Source organism: Pogoniulus pusillus, chromosome 11, assembly GCF_015220805.1.
Source record: "Pogoniulus pusillus isolate bPogPus1 chromosome 11, bPogPus1.pri, whole genome shotgun sequence".
NCBI classification, from domain to species: Eukaryota; Metazoa; Chordata; class Aves; order Piciformes; family Lybiidae; genus Pogoniulus; species Pogoniulus pusillus.
In genome coordinates, this window is record NC_087274.1 from 2,455,935 (window position 1) to 2,471,697 (window position 15,763).

Sequence of the window (15,763 nt, forward strand, 5' to 3'; positions counted from 1 at the left end):
CCGCCGCCCCTCCCACGCCGCCGCTCCCCCCCCGCCTGCGCCGCACAAAGGCAGCCGCGGCCGCGCGCGCGGCCCCACGGGACATCCGGGCCCCGCCGCGTGGCACGCCTCTCCCGCCGCGGTGCAGGCTGGGAGCTCGGCGGCGGCGGCGCCATTTTGTGTCCCCCTTGCTGGCCCCGGCAGGAGCTCGGTGCGGGCGTTGCGGTTCAGGCAGAGCTCAGCTGCCTCCTTGCTGCGTAGGTCGAAGGCGTCGCTGCCATGGGCCGTAAGAAGAAGAAGCAGCTGAAGCCTTGGTGCTGGTATCCTTCTGTGTGGGACGAGGCAGATGCGGGAAGCTGGGCGGGGGAGGGGAGCGGCCTAGTCGGGTCGAGTCTCTGTCCTGTCCTATCCCATTTTCCCTTCGCCTTTTAGCCCTTCTGGGTCGCAGCTCTTTTATTCCCTTCGCCCCCATTACTGCTTGGTTCTGTGATGGTTCTGTGCTCTCAGCGCGCGGATGGGGCCTGGCCTGTGCCCTCCCTCAGCTCCCTTCCCTTTCTCCCGCGCGGCCTAGCTCACCGCTCCCGCCTTCGGCCGAGGCCTTTTCCTGGCGCCCGGTCCGTAAGGCCAGGGCAGGCCGCGGCTTCTCTGGCCTGATGCCTCTGCTGCTCTCGTGGCCAGGCAGCATTGCTGGGGTCGTGGGGAAAACGAGGGGCGATCCCACCCGGGGCATGTGGGGGAAATAGGTTAGCAGAAAGAAACTGCCTCTGATCCGTACGTTTATTCAAGAAGTGAGTTGGATGTGGTTAAAAGCCTTGTTGAAAACTTGAGGGGTGAGCTTTCAGCTTTTCAGTTGCCACATCAGAGGCATATACAGTTTTTCAGTGTCCAGAAGTACGAGTGGATTTTTCTCTAAAGTAATTCACAATCCGTTTTTTATTGAGGAATGGTTGCAACTTTAAAATGCTTCTGCCCGATCTAAAATTGTTTACTAAAGGAATTTATTAAGTTATTCTGTGCTGTTTTACCGTTTTATGTTGCAAGGTGTCTGCGCTTCTATTTTAGCTGTTAATGTATGAGTTTCGGTGGAAGCAAGAGACAGATCATGTGAATGAGGAGCAGCTAATAAGTAACAAAGGTGTTTTTATTTCTCGCTTCGGAAGATGTATGTTGAAGTACTTGTGGAGATGCTGACCTGCAGAAAGGAAATTGCAGTTTGCTTCTTGACTCACAGATGCCCAGAAAGTTCTTCACGTAAAATCTTTCTGCCTAAAACTAGATAGTTCTTTTAATGGCTGCAGCAAATTATGCAGTGTCGTAATAATTGGTAGCTGGATATTTGCAAAGGGAATGGAGTTTCTAACTAAAAGCTTTGTTCTCTTTTGTAGATGTCAGGTAGTAATGCTTGTTAGTAAATAGGCACTTAGATTGTAAGTATTTACGGGTCGCTTCCTTTTTGTGGATTTCAAGTCTATTTCTCCTTTTATGCTTTAGTCTATGCGTATGCATTGAAGGAATGAGTCTGCTCAGACGTAACCAGGACTTGAAAAGCATATGTCAAAGAATATGGAATAAAAAAATGTCACTCTGACTCTGTACACACATTTTGCCAGTTTTGTACCTGTTTGAAGAGGGAAGTGCTGGATGGTGTGAGAGGGAGGTTGGATTTCAGATATACATGAAGTATTTGTCACGCTTTGAATGCTTGGAGATGCTTCCTGTGCATTTTTCTTGCCCTTGGAAAAATCAGTGATGCTAATTAGCATAATGTTCTATAGGAAGTCACTTTTCAGCTTTAAATCTTTCCTTAACAGTCTTCTACAGGTATTGTAACAGGGATTTTGATGATGAAAAAATCCTCATACAGCATCAAAAGGCAAAGCACTTTAAATGCCATATATGTCATAAGAAACTGTATACAGGACCTGGTTTAGCTATACATTGCATGCAGGTAAGAAGTTTTATGCTTAAATAAGCTTTTATTAAGAGTATCTAGAATTGGAATTTCTAGTTTAAAGAGGTGGAATTTTGGAGCTTCCAGAGCCTTAAAAACTGAGAAAAAAACAGCAGTGGTCTGTTTGCAGAGCAGGAGTCCTGCTGTGTCAGAGTGTGCAGTAAAGATCTCTGGAGTAAGTGGATTGTATTGTCTTGGTGGCTGAAAGTTAAACACAAACAGACTTTAGAAGCTAGTAGTAACTAGCAGTGATGAGAAAGCACGTATTAAGACAATTCTTGGGCAGAGAGATTCTTCCCATCAAGAATTTTGCTTTTTTGTTTTCAAACTGTCTGAAAGCACATAGAATGCAGCCTGCACTGTGCTCATCAGGAATTTTTATTTTTAATATTTTAACTTTTTTAGGTACACAAAGAAACAATAGATGCTGTTCCTAATGCTATTCCTGGAAGAACAGACATTGAACTGGAAATCTATGGCATGGAGGGCATTCCAGAGAAAGATATGGAGGAACGGAGGCGGTTACTTGAACAAAAAACTCAGGGTAAAGCATATCTCCCTACCTAGCTGTTATTTTCCTAGTCTTACACCAGTACCAAGCTGTATGATGCAGGTCTTGCCTCTCAGATTCTCAAGCTGCAGCTCTGGATGTTTTCCCTGTCATGTAAAAGGTTGAGAGGTGGTGTTCTTTTCCTGTCCAAAAGTAGCTGTATGCCAGTGCAGCTGTAATGGTTACCTAGCAAATATTGGGATGGTGGTTTTAGTTTTGAGAGTAAAAGAAGAAAAGGGATGATACGAACCTGATGATGCCCAGATACTTAGTTGTCTTTCCTGTTTAAACATACTTTGGTTTATTCTGGACTGACATGGGGGAAGATCCCCATTTATCAGTGGGACAGTTTGAGTTGCTTTCCTCCCCTTCTTTAGCTGTACACAGAGGTAGGCCCAGACACTCTTCCTTGTAAATTCTGTGGATTTTTGAACATGCAGCTAAGATTTGAATGTTAATTATTTTAATTCCAGATGAAACACCCTAGAATTATGTAGAATATGATTTGCCTTCAGTTTGACCATATACCTTGTACTGTCCAGCAGAAAGCCAGAAAAAGAAACAGCAAGATGATTCTGATGAGTATGAAGATGATGAATCTGCAGCTTCAACTTCATTTCAACCCCAGCAAGTTCAGCCGCAGCAAGGGTACATTCCCCCGATGGCACAACCAGGTTTGCCTCCTGTGCCAGGTGCCCCAGGGATGCCTCCAGGTGAGATGGTGCTAGAAGCTATGCTGCTGAACAGCTGAGGAGGAGCACAGATTGCTGCTTGTATGGTGGATAATCCGTCTTTCCTAACACAGGCTGTTTGAGGTCACAGAATAGTTTTGTGAGGCACACATAAGCGGTTTCATTTTCTTTCTCCATTCACGTTTGTGTGCACTCAGTTTTGTTTGCAGTAGATTAAGATACTAATTCTTGCCCCTAGACTGAAGGAACGTGGTTAGGTTAATACTTTAAACATAAGTTTACCAACTGTGTTTTGTAGGAGGATTTTGGAAATGGGGCTGAAAAAGTACCATATATCTAGAATCTGCTGACACAGACCAGGCAGTCCAGGCACAGGCCATGGATAGATTAAGGAAATAATTATGGTCAATGGCAGTGAGTGTAAACTGATCCCACATTGTCTGTAATGACAAGGCCTCTTTTGGAGACTAATAAGAAAACTTACACTGTCTTGTAGGATTGAGAGCAATAAACTTTAGGTCAGATTTGCAGGTAATCTTTTGTATTGCATTATTTGTAAGCAATGTTATTTCAGTACCCGATCTTCTGGAGCTTCCTGTAATGCATTTATCCAGTCTAAATTTATTAGATGAGACTCGTTAGTGACTGTGATTAAGTGTTCATTTCCTTTCAAGGCATACCACCGTTAATGGCAGGTGTTCCACCTATGATGCCTGGAATGCCTCCAGTTATGCCTGGAATGCCACCCGGGTAAGTAGCAAGGAATACTTCCTCTTCTATCTTCATACTGTGTATTTAAAGTCGCCACAGGCAAAATAAAGCTAATTTGAATTAGGAACGTCTGAACTCTCTAACCTTTTCATTAAGACTAACCAAAAAACTGAATGGCTGTAAACCAACATTAAAAATGGGGCCAAATTGTGAGTTTATAAAGTATATGAAGTATGTTGCTTTTCTAATGTTATTGAGTAGTACTGTAATTAAATTATTCTTGTGTTGGTTTAGAGCCGTCTGAGAACCACTGTTCCTTTGTGTGTTGCACATATATTGTGCATTTGGTTATCAGTCATCAACCTAACAGGAAAAAAAAACCAGCTGCATAGTTTAAAGTTTTCATGTATTTTGAGCAAAAGATGTTGTTTTTATGCTTGTTTGGGATTGACACCATGCCCTATCACAATGTGTTTGAAAAATCACAGTTAGATTTTTGATTTTGTCATAAATTTTCACAGATTACATCAACAGAGAAAATACATGCAGTCATTTTGTGGTGGAAACATGTAAGCATCTCATTAATGTAATTCTAGGTACATTCATTATGCCATTTTCTGTCATGTTCTTTATAAGCTTGAAATTGTCTTGCTGAAAATCTCTTGATTGTTGCTTAAGAATTTGGGGAAACTGTTGTTAGGCTTTCTTATTGTGTAATAGCTGCAGTTTTTGTGCTTTGTTGAAATTGATTGTTACAAAAGTGTTAGGAGAAATGCATCCTACAGAATGTTAACAAAATAGACCCTTAGGGGCATGCTGCCTCTGAACCAGAGCACAGCTCTCTGTGCTCCGTCTTTTTCACTGTAGGACACTCTGCAGGCACTTTGTTCCTAACTTTTGCAGTTCACTGAGGTGAGAGGTTGTTTTTGAGACATACAAGTCATTTAAATAAGCTTGAAATTTAAAAATCATGTCTCAATGGAACATCTTGTTGGATGTTCATTGTGACTAATTTTCAGGGTGGAAAGTGAAAAGAGTTTTTTCCAGTTTGCAGATTCTTAGTCCTCAAACTCTTTGTTTAGGTGAAGGTAGTATAATCTAGTAAAACACAGAAATGGCCAAAAATTCACTGCACTTCTGTTTGGGTGAAGTTTTAGGGAGAAGAGGGGCTGTTGCATTAAACTTCTACATAGTTTAATGTGAGTTTTGTGACTTTTGCTTACTCATCTTGATGGTCTTGTCTTTAAAACTGAGCAGAGGAGAACTAGGATGTAGGAAGCAGCTTTGGCTTTAGCGTGACAACCCTATCCCTGCAGTTTCTCAGTCGTATTTCTGGTGGCAGCAGGTAGTGAGCATCCAGCACATTTTTGGGTGGTCTAACAGATGGTGTTAAAGTGTGACTGACTCTCCTTTCCAACCATTAAGCCTACAGAGGGGTGATGGTGCTACGTTTCCAGCCATTGCTGCTTCTGGGTTGGTTATTGGTTTGTAGCAGTGGTAGGCAAGTTGTAAATGAAAGCAAGACTGGCGAGCAGTCTGCAGAATGAGAGCTCTCTTCATGGTGATGTTTTGGATTTGAAACAAGCACTGGTGCACATGCCTCGACTTTGTCAGATGGAGACTGCTTCTTAGCAGTGTGTGCTTGGCTGCTGCGTATCTGTTTCCCTTGCTGACTTAAGTCATCAGCAGTCCTTTACCCCATCCAAACTAGAGCATCTGGAAGAATTGAAGGAAAACTAAGCTACTCTTAAGTTTGTTCCCTGTAACCAAATCATGCATACTCACCTCTAGCTACCTAATTTAAAAGCACTTAATGCTGGAGAGAGATGGGGGTTTTGATGGAACTGCACTTCTGTGCAAGAGGAATTATATTAAAGGTGGTAGCTATAGTTTAGATGGGAACTATATTAATAAAGGCTTCTCATTTGACAAAAAAATATTTAAATCCCACTTTTCTCTCTTTAATATGGGGAGTATTTACAGATTTGGGTTGTTTCCCATTCACTAGAGGAAGGAAGATAAGTTAAAATAATATGAGTGTGCTATAAGCACAAGTAGATTTGTGGTGTTGGAAAGGAGTAGTAGGAGTACAACAGTTTTAGTGTGATTTGAGTTAGCTAGTTTTCCTAATTCCCAATTCTCCCAAGTGTGCTAAGATCAAGTTCTTGTAGCACTGCTGAAACAGCCTGAGATAGATTTCAAGATACACCAGTTCTGATAATAGTGGAAGTAAAAGCTTGAGGAATTAGAGTTCCAGTAAAAAGAGTTTGAGAGTTTCCTTGGATTTTTCTGTTTCTGATATTTTATTCTTGTTTGTTTGGGGGATTTTTGCGGGAAAATTTTTCAGACTGTGGTTTTGAATTGCCTCTGAGAGCTGCTTGCAGTCATTTACCATAATTTTCTATCAAATACAGGTTATGTGCCAGTCGTGTTAACAGTTTGTCATGAGTATTGATACCAGTGCTCATTTTCTGTTCGTTAGGATGATGCCAATGGGTGGAATGATGCCTCCTGGGCCTGGAATACCACCTCTTATGCCTGGTATGCCACCAGGTAGGTCAGGATTGTTGAACTCATGCTATGGTGAGAGCTACATTATTTTTATTTATTTGCACTGAGATGTAGGATTTTTATAATGAATGTGCAGGCTCAGGCCACCACATTGGTGTGGACTGATGGCTACAGCTGAAAGGGCTGATTTCTGACTTTTGAATATAAGTAGTAGTTTGTGTTTGGTACCATTGTAAAGGTACCATAGTTTCTTCTTTGGTGCACTTTCTCTGTTTTATTGTGGCGTTTTGGGTTTTTTGGTGTATGCTGCAGCTGGAAAATTGTAATGATGGAAAATGTGGGAAAGGAGAAATTGATGTTGGTGATGTACTCAAGTGATGAACCTGTTGTGTGAAGAATCTGACTAGAATTTTAGTCTCTTAACCATATCTTGAAGGGATGTTTCTTGAGCTTACTGTTGAGCCTTAGGTCCTCAGGGTATTCCAGCTGACCAGCATCTGTGCATGATGACTTGAGCTGTACTAGCTTGCCCATATTTCTCACTGGAGTAGAAGATAGCCTGCTAGGACAGTTACCTAAGCTGAGTTACCCTGCACAGGAGTATGATGGAACCCCTGTGAGCCGCTCATTTCCCATGGCTGAAGGTCTCCTAGTGCCCCACGTGTATGAAGCACATGTGTTGTGGTGACAGGCTAGAGAAAGTAGCCTCGTGTCACTGTTCACTGTGTTAAGGACCCACAGCAAAGCTGGTCAGAGCTCTGATCCCTTTGGGAATGGCCACAAAATCAGCTGGGTTTTGTAACAGTTGATCCAGGTGCTTGGCAGCATGGCAGCCCTGTGTTGGGAAAAGTTACTGCAGTAGTTGCAGTGATTTCTTGAGATGCTAAACTTCTTCATTGAAGCTTTAGTAGTAAAGACAGTTCAGTATTGTTATGAAGTGTTTGAGGTAACAACCTGTGCACGAACATTGGTGACTGCTGGCAAGACCCTTTGTTGTGTTCTATTTTATTGTTGTCTTAAAAATTCACCTTCCTTGGGGAGACTTTCCTCGAAGGAACACTGAAGAGAATACTGTAAGGGATTCTACCTGCAGCCTGACCTGTTACCACTTTGTTGTGGTCTGCAGGCATGCCACCACCAGTTGGTCCTCGTCCTGGGATGCCTCCGATGACACAAGCACAGCCTGTTACAGCACCTGGCGTTCTCAACAGGCCCCCAGCTCCTGCAGCAGTGGCACCCACCCCTCAGCCTCCAGTTACTAAACCACTCTTCCCAAGCGCAGGGCAGGTAAGGTATCTCATAGCCTGTTATCTGGTCTTGCATCATCCAGATACTGCTGTGCCAGCAGTCCCTGCTCTTTGTTATTGAGGAGGCCCAAGAAATGACTGCTTAAGTTTCTTGCTCATGTTGATTCTTAAGTTGAACTTGAATGAATTTTTAAAAGATTCATTTGTGTTTCTTAAAACAGCCATGAAACCACACAGAAGCTCTGTGAGCTTGTGGGGAAGGAAGAAATAGCCAAAACACTTCTTATCCCTTTAGTTTGTCATTTGTAAGGGTGTTTTGGGTGGGTGAAGGGGTCTCTTAGCTATGGGAGTCTGGATGACAGAGCTTTACCTAAAATTTCCAGCAGACCAATCTTGATATGAGCTTCCTCTCCAGTTCTTGTTGTAATGGCCTCTCTACCCATAGGTGGACTAATTTATCTTATATTTTTTACTGTTAAAAGTTAAGGAGTAAGTTAGGAAGTATTAATAACTCATTTAAATGTTTTTTTGGGGGAGGAGGTGGGGAATTGATAGTGGCTTGTGTCCTCTACCCTTTGATTGCACTCATGCTAAGTCCTGAAGTTCTTACTTGCTCTTACGTATGTTGCAGAAACCTTTGCAGTGTACTGTTTGCATTTGGGACTTCTGCAGGGAAAATACTTGTTTAGAAAACCACAGTCCTGTTGTAAGAGAGGACTTAGCATAAGAAATCCTTGCATCTCGATACTTTCCACCCATTTGTTTGGAGACTTTTCACTGTTTCCTTTCTTTTATGCTACAGATGGGGACACCTGTCACAAGCTCAAGTGCAGCTTCCTCCAATTCAGAAAGTCTGTCAGCATCTTCTAACGCTCTGTTTCCTAGCACAGCACAAGTACGCAGGAAGTCACAATTAAAACCAAATTGCTTTGCCACTTAACCCTTTGGACCGTTCTATAACACCTAAAATTGACTAAACATCTCCAGATAATTTCTGTTCAGTTCCTGATTATGTCTAGCTGATGAAACTGCAGAGTTCTTGATTGTGAGTTGCATCTTACTTAGAAATAAGCCTCTCGCCCAATTTCTCTTAGTGCGAAAGAACAAAATGTTACATCCTGGTTCTAAAGGGTTAAAAAAGCATGAAAGCAGTTAAATGCGTTTCAGTGGGCAGTGGTTAGCTTGATGCATGGTGAAGGCTTTTTAGTTTGTTGTTTAAATGGTGCATCATCACATAAGGAATTTTGTAATATGCATTAACATGCAAAAAATGGAAATACTTTGTTTTGATTGGAAAGTTAGGATGAATGTAGATACGAAATGACTGAAGACAGAAGCATTCTGTCGACTAAAACTTGCTTTGGAAATTGCTGTGTCTTCCGAGAGCACTTGGTAAAGCAAACTTTCTTTAGCTGTTTTGATTCAGGAAAAAAAAGGAAAGATGAGATGCTGGAATCTGTAGTGGATCTCGTGTCTGCCTTCAGACTGTTGAATCACAAGTGAGATCAGAGATCTGTAGAAAGGCACAGTACTTGGAAGATTTTGCAGTGCTTCTGTAGAGAAAACACTTAAAAACCCTGACACAATAGAGATTTCTTGAATGTTTAAGTAAAACATCTCTTAAATACCAGATTTTAATGAACAGTTAACAGTGTAAGCTGTACTCTAGTGGTTGCTGAAGTATGCTAATAATTCAGAGTGAAATTCGTATTTACAGGCTCTTAATGAAACAGTGATTCAGGAAAGGTTTCGACATTTACTAGACAGTATTTGAGATAAGAATTTTGATAGTGGGAGGACTTTGTTACTATTTCTTTTGGATTTTTTACTTTTTTTAATTATTTGTGGCTTTTGACCTGCAGATTTTTAGACTTTCCTCTGTGTGTGTGTATATGTGTATACTGGGTTTTATTTTGTCTTGTTTTCAGTTGCTGTAGTATGCAATAAGGCTAAACATTTACTTTTGTCAAGCTTGTTTTGATTATGTATCTCACTGGAAGGTTTCAGTGGTCTAACAGACATCATTTAAGTTTTCTTTCACCTTGAGAAATATATATTAATTCACCTCTGTGTTTCACAGGCTGCAGCAGCTGTGCCAGGCCCAGTTGGTACTGATTTCAAACCCTTGAATTCTACACCTGCAACAACAACCGAGCCCCCTAAACCTACATTCCCTGCTTACACACAGTCTACGGCCTCAACCACTAGCACCACAAACAGTACTGCAGCTAAGCCAGCCACATCTATTACAAGTAAGCCAGCTACCCTCACAACAACCAGTGCAACCAGTAAGTTGATCCATCCAGATGAGGATATATCACTGGTAAGTTAAAATGTTTTCATTGTCTTAATGAAAAATGCAATTTATGCTGATATGGCTGATTCAGTAGTATTTCTTCTGTGCTGTGTACTATGTGTATTTTAATAACTGAGAGTGCCGATGGTGCAGAATTCATGTAGCAGAGCCATGCCTCCGGGTAACTTCTTCAGTTGCAAAGCGATGACTGGCTTACTGCAATGAACTTGCTGCAGATCTGAGCCCTATTTTTGTTGGTGGTAGGAGATTACTCAGTGTAAAATAGAAGTTGTTGTTTTTTGCATCTGACTTCAAGGTCAGGTTAAGTAGTGCTAGTGAATGTAGGGCTGGAGACTTAACAGGTTGAGTCTCTGATACAACTCCCATAAACAGGGAATTTATGGATAAAGCGAATGAACCTTTATTTCAGTTCAGGTATCTTTAGATTTGTATTTGGCTTTTTTGTCTCCCCTTGTTACCAGGAGAAGACGTTGTTAGCTGAGGGAGGAGGAGAGCCTGTCTTATGTGCAGAGTGCCAAACTGGCCAGTGTTAATGCTGTAACTTTGGGGGGAGGGAGAAAAATCCAAGTTCTACTGTGTAATGTTACTGGTATCAGTCTTTGAACTTTGAAGGTAGTTGAAACAGTTTAGTAGTTGCAATCATTTTGCTCTACTTTTGGTTTACTTTTTTCTGAGTTTTATTAGTCTTATGGTGTGTTGTGGTGATTGTCTGTTCCTGGTTTTAGGAAGAGAGAAGGGCACAGTTGCCTAAATACCAGCGTAATCTTCCTCGACCGGGACAAGCTTCCTTGGGTAATCCACCAGTTGGACCAATTGGAGGTATGATGCCACCACAACCAGGAATTCCTCCCCAACAACAAGGAATGAGACCTCCCATGCCACCTCATGGTAATCTTAAGTTTCCCAGCTTTCTTCTCTTGAATGTATTTGGCTTTCCTGTAAGCTCCTCTAAGAAAACCTTGAAGTGGCAGATACTGGCGGGGGGTGAAGCTTTTCATAAAGTACAACTTCTGCCCTTCTTTTTAAAAACCCTCTTCTTTGCATCTCAAATGTCCTATTTGTAGGTCAGTATGGTGCTCATCACCAGGGCATGCCAGGTTATCTTCCTGGAGCGATGCCTCCATACGGTCAGGGACCTCCGATGGTGCCCCCTTACCAAAGTGGACCGCCTCGACCTCCAATGGGAATGAGACCTCCTGTAATGTCGCAAGGTGGCCGCTACTGATGCTACTATCCACGCTCTAATAGGTTTGGAGATTAAACCTTTTCTCATCTTGTGCTGTTAATATAGCCGAGCTTCCGTCAATTAAGGCTTCATTGTGACTTTAAAAAAAATAAGTATCTTCCCACATGCAAGAAGCTATTGGACATTCTTATTTTACATGGGAAAAATTATTTGGAATAATAACAGGAACTTTTCCTGATGTTGCAATTTATACTGTATGGCTTCTTTTTCATGTTTCATCTAGGTTTTTAGAAGTGAAGTATAGTAAATATGGTTCGTTAAATTGTGAAGGCGCTGGAATTACATGAACATACCACCTTAAAGGCAAGTTCTGTGACATTATGTTGCTATTTGTGAAATGATGCCTTCACAGCACTTCAAGTGCTGTTGGACTTCACGTCCCCAACACAGTTTGGTGAGGGCTGTAACTGTTCCCAACTACTTGTACATTTAAGTCTGAACTTGTAACAATATTTAATGTATTTAGAGTTCCTCCTGTTCCAGGGTTTAAGTAACTGACCCACTAAGGTCGTGTGACTTTTCTGTACCGTTATAAACTTCATTGTAATAAAAGGAGAGAAAAATTTACATGCCTTTTTATTCGTGACCAGCTGTGGACAACTGCCTGAAAGGTTTGTACAGATGCATGCTGTGGTAGCTATTGGTGTAAGAAACACAATTATTGGTGCTGTTTTGATAAAAGCTGAATTCCTTGGTCTAAAATTGAGTCACTCCTTAGCTGCACATCTGAGTAGACAAAGACCTGTACACTTATTAACAGACTCCTCAAAAATGAGGCTGCAGGAGGCACATCTTAACTCCTGGTTGTAACTTCTTTCAGTGTGTGTTTCTTTTCTTTGTGGTTTCTTGTCCTCAGATTTTAAATTATTCCTGGCACTTACTTTTAGGATGTAGAAGTGGTTGCTCTAAGTTGCATCCTAGTGCCAGAGGTGTCCCACTAGTTCACTCTTCAGCTGACTCTTGTTAATATGCAAATACATATGAATTTCAGGAGCCTTTTAGGTGAAGATTTCTAGAAGCTTAGGTGCATGTCACATGGGTGAGTGACTTCCAGTGGATGTATTGAAGTTGACCTGCAAAAGAGAAAAAGTAGCTTGACCACCTTCTCAGGGTATAAAAGAAGCAAGAGGGACAAGAGTAATAATACATTCTGTGCTGAATTTTTACTTCAAATATTCAGAATTTCAGATCTCAGCAGAGTCTGAAAGTTGAACCACCCACTGTGTGCTGTGATCAGATGTTGGCTATTGAGCCATTTAATGCAAGTATCTAGAGTAAGAGACCTTTCAGTCCTTATTACAGTTATCAAAGAGAGGCCTTCCCCATATGAATTAGTAATTAATCTGTTTATACCTGCATTTATCTGATTATATATGAAGTGATAAACTACTGTCAAGGATGCAGTTCTTGGATGTCTAACATCACTGTGTTAATATATCTGATGAGAGTGAAAATGCAGAGGGAGACTTTTGGGGGAAGCAAGAGCTGCTCTAGGTTCTTCACAAGAGGGGAGAAAAGGGGTGGTGAATTTTTCATTTGCAGGTCAATTTTAAATACATGTTCCAGCCTCAAGCCTCATTTGTTCAATATAATTTGTGGAGATGTCTCTTCTTTTAGGGTAGGTTGGAAAGATAAGCAGCATTTTTTGTCAGTTCATGTTCCCTGGATGATTTTGTAGACGGGAGGGGTTTTTTCCACTTAATTAGAATACTGAACATTTTGGCACTTTTTGTTGACAGTCTTGGGATGTTTTGGGGCTTTTTTTCAGCTGTTCTTTAGTGTTTCACGTGACTGTTCTCTGCTGGCTCTTAATGGTCCAAAAGTCCAGTCTAGCTGAAGTACTACATTGTCTCTTTGTGGTCATGCTATAGCTAAGCACTAAAATGTTCACTCGTTGCAGCTGAATGGCATTAGTTGAGCCATTAAGACTTAACAGGTGCTTCTCCTGAAGTGTTTAACACTTCTAAGACCATAACTCCAAGCCTCTTTTGAGAAGCAGTTCTCTCTGATCACTGCTGTCTGCTGCCCACCTGTCAGATGTGCAGTATTTAGCTTGCAGATGTGCTGAGTGGGCCTTGATGGCAGATCTTTTGTTAGCTTGTCATCTTAGTTTGTACACAAGTCTAACAGCTCAGACTGTTCTGCTTAGGCAGTGCTTTTGTACTCTGATTTTCTTCTTATTTTTTTTAATAATTCTGGAACAAAACATTGGAGATTTTTATTTATTTTTTATAGTATCTTACACTCTTTTTGTAATACTACAGACAAATTGATCTTAATTCTACTTCTAAAATTATAGAACTTGCTCTTTCTGAAGATTGTATTGCTGCTGTAAGGATGCTTTGCCCTTCTGCTTATAGTGAAGTAAATACCTTTCCTCTCCCCTTGGTGCCTTTCTGTAACTCAGTGGTATGTTTTCAGACCCTTGCTTTTTCTGGATTAAGTTCTTGAGAGCTTTACTGCATGTACTGTTAACTCAGCATATTCTGCAAGTTGTACTAAGAGTTTCCTTCTTCTAAATAGTGAATGTCTTGTAGTAATAGCACTGTTTTGTAGCTAATAGCACAACTTACAACTTGGATGCATTTTAAGATTGAACTTTCCTTAGTAGTGCTGTTATGATAATTTCTCAACTAAGAACTGCCACTTGTTTCTCATGCTGCTCTAAAAGTCTTCAGCAAGCAGGTGAACAGTTTCTCCATGATTTTTCACATGGATGCTTTGCTTGCTCCTCCTTTCTGTGCGGTGAGAGCTGTGATGTGGCTTTCCTTGGTTTCCTCTTGTTTCTCTTGTGTGTACTTCTCTCTAACCAGGCAGGTATTTCAGTGCCTGTGTTGTCTGTTGGTCACTGCCTCCATTTCTTTGGATGCTGCTTCTTAATGTTCAGAGAGTTGGATTTATGGTGCACTTGCCCAAAGAGAGAAAAGCTGCTTTGAATGTAGCAATTGCTAGTATAAAGACTGAAGCTTGACTTCCATCAGGAGTTTTAATCACTGCAGTTGTGCCAGCAAAATCCCTAATGTAAGACAGCCATGCAGACAGGTTCTTGCTGTAGTTAATCTTTTGCTGGTAAGAGATTGCAGAAGCCTTTGTGATTACAGAACAGCATCTCTTACATCTGTGGCAGGACTCTAGCAAGATCACATAGACAGAAGCTTTGGTTTTCCGTTGTTGCCTGCGTTTGCCATGGCAGATCTCACAGTGAAGTTAAAACTTGGATTTTGATGAATTGTTAAACAGGAACGTAATCCACATGGTGAATAGAAAAAGCCAGGCTGCCACCAAATGGTCAAACACAGCTGGGAAAGTAGATTTAGCAAATTACTCAGACTTTTATAGCATCTAGAAACTGTAGATTATTTTATGCATGGTCCCTCAATATCGTTACCAGAGACTGGTCTCATATCTGCTGAGTTTTAGAGCAAAAGGGATGAGACTGGCATGCAGGAAGCTTGGAAAAGGCTGGGCTAGTTTTTCAGAAGCCTTTATATGACTGTTTCATTCTGCCTTTAGAATATCTTCCTGCCTTTGGCAAAGGTTGCTTTAAATAAAATCTTTAAAATTTAGCTGGTTTATGTGGACTAAAAATTTCTTCTAGAACTTCTGGATTCTTTTTTTTCCTTTCATAGATTTTTTTTTTAGCTGCTGATAATAAATTTGAGGCTGGGATGTACACGTAACAATTTCAGTGGATAACTGTTCCTCGCTCTGTGCATGCATGGGACAATATGAACAAGCTTCTAGAAACATTCAGCTGCATCTGCCCTCTATGGTTTCTGCAATTATTTTAGTGTATGGAGCTTTTGAACAATACTTACAGAGAACTGTATAACCTACCTGGTTAAAACTTGGATGAAATGAAATGGAACACTTAACCTACAGTTACAGCAATCAGAGAATTCTGCATACAAGATAAAACACAAAATACCATGATTACTTCAGCTTTAGAAGCAGCAAGAAGGGCATTATGACTCTTCAGATGAGATAGGGTGATGCACCAGTCTGTGAGCTGGGGCTGCAATTTCAAATGGTAGCTGATGACACTTAAATGTGATAGTAAATGTCTTAATAATTGTACTGGTCTAGCTTCTACATAAATACTCAGGTGAGGGTGACCGTTTCCAGTGGCGGCTGGAATCTTTACTTTACGAAGCAGTGCAGTTAATACTTTCACTGATGGGAACAATGCCCCAAGACAACTGACTTATGTTCCATTGATCAAGGTACAAAGCAAACCAAACTGTCCAATTCAGAAATAGCTACCAACTCTGAAAAGTAGTATTTGGGCCTAACAAAAATAGGTGCTCTAGCAGTGATTTTCTCTTCTTTGCTTGATCACTGGAAGTTTGTTAACTTTGAATGCATGTCTTTCACTTAATTGGGTCATGTTTTTTCTAAAATTTAAATTTTTCTTCTTCCTATAGCCCTGCCATAGGACAGGCTGAGGCAGAGTCTCAGTGTTGCCCTGGTCAGTCTGAGGCAAGTGGGATTTATTTTATTCATTCTGGGGGCTTTCACAGCTTTATGGCTGTTGGATATTTATGTCCCCAAACTTGCAG

At 41.2% G+C, this 15,763-nt stretch overlaps 1 protein-coding gene across 8 annotated transcripts; it reads left to right on the plus strand.

Annotated features, from left to right (window-relative positions):
* The first annotated feature begins 115 nt into the window (after positions 1–115).
* On the plus strand, positions 116–11,771 carry ZNF207 (zinc finger protein 207). Of its 8 annotated transcripts, XM_064150556.1 has the most exons (13): positions 116–299; positions 1,801–1,927; positions 2,336–2,474; positions 3,023–3,193; positions 3,847–3,922; positions 4,405–4,452; positions 6,366–6,436; positions 7,521–7,681; positions 8,444–8,536; positions 9,722–9,964; positions 10,684–10,846; positions 11,023–11,206; positions 11,428–11,771. In XM_064150556.1, exons 1-12 carry the CDS (start codon positions 259–261, stop codon positions 11,181–11,183), a joined length of 1,494 nt encoding a protein of 497 aa, XP_064006626.1. In that variant the 5' UTR covers positions 116–258; the 3' UTR covers positions 11,184–11,206; positions 11,428–11,771. The 8 variants fall into 8 exon arrangements, with proteins under 8 accessions (XP_064006626.1, XP_064006625.1, XP_064006627.1 ...); XM_064150555.1 differs by having other exon boundaries at positions 117–299; positions 11,023–11,771; XM_064150557.1 differs by having other exon boundaries at positions 118–299; positions 3,026–3,193; positions 11,023–11,771.
* Positions 11,772–15,763: the final 3,992 nt, after the last annotated feature.